Genomic DNA, 4308 nt, shown 5'->3' on the forward strand with positions numbered 1-4308 from the left:
GAGGGGCGGACGATCGGGACGAGCGCGACGACGCGGGCGAAGGGGGCGGCGAAAGCGACGAAGGGCAAGGGAAAGGGTGCGCGCGAGCGATCATCGGACGACGATCGCACCGCGGCGGACGCTTTGGGGGACGGCGGGGTCGAACGAGGTTGGACTGACGGGTGACGACGCGTCGCGCGCGCAGAGGGGGGGAAAGGGGGGGTGAAGACGCCCGCGGCGACGGGGACGGCGAGCGAGACGCACGCGCGGGGACTGAACTACGCGAAGGGTGGATCCGATCCCGAGTTAGGCCCGGATGATGCCTATCCGTCGTGGTTGTGGACGATTTTGGAGACGAAGGAGAGCCTGGGAGGGTACGAACGACGGATCGCCGCGCTCAAGGCGGAGGGGTTGGATTGGCGGAACGAGTTTTCAGAGGAGGACGCGAAGCGGTATCGAAAGCTCGAGCGCGTGAATCGAATAAAGACGAACAACGCGCTGCGAGCGAAGAAGTGATGGGGTGCGTTTCCGATAGAGCGTAGACGTTTGCAACGGAATGAATGCGATGTAGCGACGGCGCCGCGTCTCGCGCTCACGCGGCGGCGACCTCTCGCGGCTGAGCGGACGTAGCTTCGCCGTCTTCGAGGCGCGCGTCGCCCAACTGTCGCGCGTGCTCGGCCACCATCTTTTCCCACTTGAGTTTATCGTACTCCTCCGGGGTGAGGAAATCTGGGTCGGCGTACGAGCGCCAGTTCCACATGTGACACTCGCAACAAATCGTCTCCGACTCAAACTTCTTCTTCCCTCGACACCACGTCTGGGAGAAGTGATGCTCCTTGGTGTTCGTCGAGCCACACGAAAGACAATCGGGAAATCGTTCGTTCGCCTTCCATCTCGAGATCCACTCGTCGACGGTCATTATCTTCAACCCGTGACCGACGGATGGATTGATTTCCACCGGGTCCCCTGCGCGCGCGTCGTCACCGTCAGTCCACCTTTGGAGCACGTCGACGCGCATCGAGTCGAATCGCACCATTCATGATTTTTCGCCACTCCGCCGAGTGCACCAGCGCCTTCGGGTTCGCGTTCACGTCGGTGTAAATGTCCGTCTTCAAGTCCTCGGCGTACGCGTGCGTCATGTCCTTCTTCTCCGCTTCGTCCTCCTTCTCCGCGACGACGACATCTTTCCCGGCCGACGCGGCGCTCGCGGACTTGGCCGACTTCTTCTTTCCAGACTTTTTCGTCTTGGGCGCCATCGCTGCGCGTCTTCCGAGCGCGCGCGAGTGCGGGGCTCGTCGTGGTTTTCGAGAAAAAAACGCACCGATGGGCGAGCGTTACTCGATGTCCTCGACGGGTGAAATAAATTACAAGACGTCCTTTCGCTCGTCCACGAATTCGAACACGCGCTCGGACTCCCCACGGGCGTTCGCGGTGTACGCGACGACGCCCAGGACGATGGGAACGAGATAAACTAACGCCGGTTGGCCCTCGCCCGTGAGAATGTTCGCGCTCACGGCGACAAGTAAGCCGATGAGGTAGGCGGAGAGCGAGGCGGAAAAGAATGCGCGTCCGCTCAGCGACGACGGAATCGCGATGGATGCGTCGTCGTTCGATTTTAAATCGTCGTCGTAAGCGAAAAACGCGGCATCACCGGCGCGTTTGCCGATACCAGAGCGGTAGCCATCGCTTTCGAACTCACTATCCTTGTCGCCGTCAAAGCGGTTCGGCGTCGACGCCACCTCAGCCTCTTCCGTCTCAAAGATGTCCATGAACGCCGACGCCGCCGCGTTTGCTCGAGCACGCAAATCCACCGCGCGCGAGGCGTCGTATCGCAGCATGAGCGCACACAGAAGCCCGGGTATCGCGATGTCTCCGAGTCCCAATAAACTAAACGGGTAGGCGTCGATCGGCAGTGGATTCAAAACGTCCTCGAACCGTGGGAACAACAGCTTGAAAGGACCGTTGAACGATTGATTCGTCGCCACGGTCATCATCACGTTCTTTCCGATGACGTCCTCGCTCTTGAAGACCCAAAAAGCGTCGTAGCAGAGCAAGCCCGCCAACGCGGTGGCGCACGCCTTGAAGCTTCCGAAGCCAATGACGCTAAGAAAATCGCTCACGATGCACACTGCGATGAGATTATTCAGCGTAAAATCTTGGTGCCCAGCTCGGACGTCCGCCAAGGCGAGCGCAAAACCTATAACCGCACCCAAGACCTGCGCCGGCGTCGCGTCAAACTCTCGCACCGCTTCGCCGGTTTCCTTATCCATGGCGAACCCATCCGGAACGGGAACGCGAACGAACCCTTGTTTCCACCATCCCCCGCACGCACCGAAAACCTCGGCACTGTTCCCACCCACCGAGATCGCCCCCAGGACGAAGAAGTACGTCCCGACGACGGCGCCCAAATCCAAGTGTAAAACCTCCAACGCAAAGTACACCGCGAACAAAGAGCACGACAGCGCGACAGGTGCCGCGAGCGAGCTTTCAAAACTAATCGTCTCCCTAAAATCTCTCGTCAGCGCTCGATGCGATCCGATGTAGATCGACAGCGTCGCCAACGCGCAGAAATACGGCGCGTATCCCAACCTTTGACTCTCCAGCGCGCTCGGCCCGAACGCCAGCGTGCACGCGAGCGCGCCGTAGCTCAGGAACACATCGACGCCGTCCCACGCGTACGCTCGATCGAGCGCGGGCGCGGCGGGGTCCGTCGTCCGCGCGCTCGCTCGCGTCGCGACGTGTGCGCGCTCGACGGGCGTTCGATGCACGGTCGTTCGGCACGACGACGTCGTCCGCGCGCGCTCGACGCGTCGGGACGTCGCGCGCGCGCGTCTCGTCGCGTATGTCGACGGGCGCGCGCTCGAGGTGGGCCTCGTCGTCGATAACATGCGTCGACGAGTGGGACGCGGAACGAACGCGTCGCCGAAGACGGCGGCGCGACGCGAGACTTTTCATCGGCGCCTCCAAAGGCGTCGCTCGACGTCGAGAGAATGCAGTGAATGATGAGACGTGATTGTCGTTACACGCGTCACAGGAGCACCGAACGCGGACGTCTGGGCGCGGTGCACCCCTTGATTGCTTGCGTCAACCATCCGGATTGCGCGAGCGCGGGTCGCGTTTTCGATTCGTCCTGCTCGGAGAGCATGGCTATTTGCCACGCGAGCTCGCGGTTCTCGCGCTCGAGTGGGGCGAGCTTCTCCTTGGCCTCCGCGGCGGCGCGCTCGGCTTCCTGCGCGCGACGGTTGACGGCGGCCAAAGACGCGGTGGAGCGCTCGCCTTCGTCCGCCTTGAGCGCCGCCAACTCATCCTTGAGAGTTTGGATCTCTTTCTCCATGGCTACCGGGTCGACGCTCGGCGCGTCGCGCGGAGAGGACGTGGTCGGCGTTTCGCCGCGTCGTTCGCGCGCCCATGTCTCCACGCGATGGAGGAGCGCGTCCAAATCCGTCTCGTCCGTTGCCGCCGAATCGACGCTCGCCTTGCCCTCGTCGTCGTCCGATCCGGCGAATAAACCGGTAATTAAACTCATGCCGAACGCCCCACGCTCGGGGCGCTGCGCGTTCGCATTTTGTGTCGGAATGTTTAACGTAGCCATGATGGCGAGCAAGCGGTCACGCACAAGCGAGTCGTCGCGAGCGACCAAAGGCGGCGTCTCGCGTTCCACCTCGCGATCCGTCTGCGTCGAAGCCGATCGCTTCGGTACTTCGGGATGCGGCTCCGACACCGGGGGCGCCGAGCGTAATGCTAACGTCTCCTCCAACACGCCGATTTGTGTTCGAGATTCGGATGCCTCCGCCTCGACGGACCTCAACGCGCGCTCGAGCTCGTCCGCCTTGGATGTCATCGACGCCAACGCCTTCTTGACCTCGACCGACTCCGCGTGCGCCTCCTCGACGATAGAAATCGCTTCCGCTTTCATCTTCTCCGCCTCGTCTGCGTTTGCGCGGAGCGTGTTCAACTCGGACTCAAACTTTTCCAACTTTTCCTTGAGTTCCTTCTCCGTGACTTGGAATTGTGATTGTACGTGCGCGAAACGTCGCTTACGCTCCTCGCCCTCGCGAAGCGCCTTTTCGCTCTGTGCCCGCGCCTCCTCGGCTTCTTTCTCTGCCAACGCGAGCTTCGACTCGGCGCGCTGTTGCGCGAGTTCCGCTCGTTCGCGCGCGGCGATCGAGCTCGCCGCCTCGCGTCCGGTGGCGTCCATGAGCTCCAACTGTTTACGAAGTTCGGCGAGCTCCGCCTCCGCCTTCACCTTGGCCTTTTCCGCCGCCGCCGTCTTCGAGTTCGCGCTCGCGGCGTTCACGGCACCTCGCGACACCGCGGCTTCGGCGTCTT

General features: G+C 62.3%; 4 protein-coding genes across 4 annotated transcripts; 1 reads left to right on the forward strand and 3 right to left on the reverse strand.

Annotated features, from left to right (window-relative positions):
• OT_ostta03g05650 (Ribosomal protein L37, mitochondrial) lies at window positions 1-495 on the forward strand (the record flags this gene model as incomplete). The annotated part of the gene is made up of 2 exons (XM_022984933.1): window positions 1-133; window positions 268-495. Coding segments are annotated over 2 exons (361 nt in total), but the record flags the coding sequence as incomplete, so codon positions are not given.
• A 76-nt stretch (window positions 496-571) lies between these two features.
• OT_ostta03g05660 (unnamed product) lies at window positions 572-1235 on the reverse strand (the record flags this gene model as incomplete). Its single annotated transcript, XM_022984934.1, has 2 exons — window positions 572-945; window positions 1013-1235. The coding sequence occupies 2 exons, from the start codon at window positions 1233-1235 to the stop codon at window positions 572-574; spliced, it is 597 nt and encodes a 198-aa protein (XP_022838650.1).
• Window positions 1236-1343: 108 nt separating this feature from the next.
• On the reverse strand, window positions 1344-2867 carry OT_ostta03g05670 (Peptidase A22B, signal peptide peptidase; the record flags this gene model as incomplete). The annotated part of the gene is made up of 1 exon (XM_003078424.1): window positions 1344-2867. One exon carries the CDS (start codon window positions 2865-2867, stop codon window positions 1344-1346), a length of 1524 nt encoding a protein of 507 aa, XP_003078472.1.
• A 140-nt stretch (window positions 2868-3007) lies between these two features.
• Window positions 3008-4308, reverse strand: OT_ostta03g05675 (hypothetical protein; the record flags this gene model as incomplete). Its single annotated transcript, XM_003078425.2, has 1 exon — window positions 3008-4308. A coding segment is annotated over one exon (1301 nt), but the record flags the coding sequence as incomplete, so codon positions are not given.

The sequence above is a fragment of the Ostreococcus tauri genome (assembly GCF_000214015.3).
Source record: "Ostreococcus tauri WGS project CAID00000000 data, contig chromosome 03, whole genome shotgun sequence".
NCBI classification, from domain to species: domain Eukaryota; kingdom Viridiplantae; phylum Chlorophyta; class Mamiellophyceae; order Mamiellales; family Bathycoccaceae; genus Ostreococcus; species Ostreococcus tauri.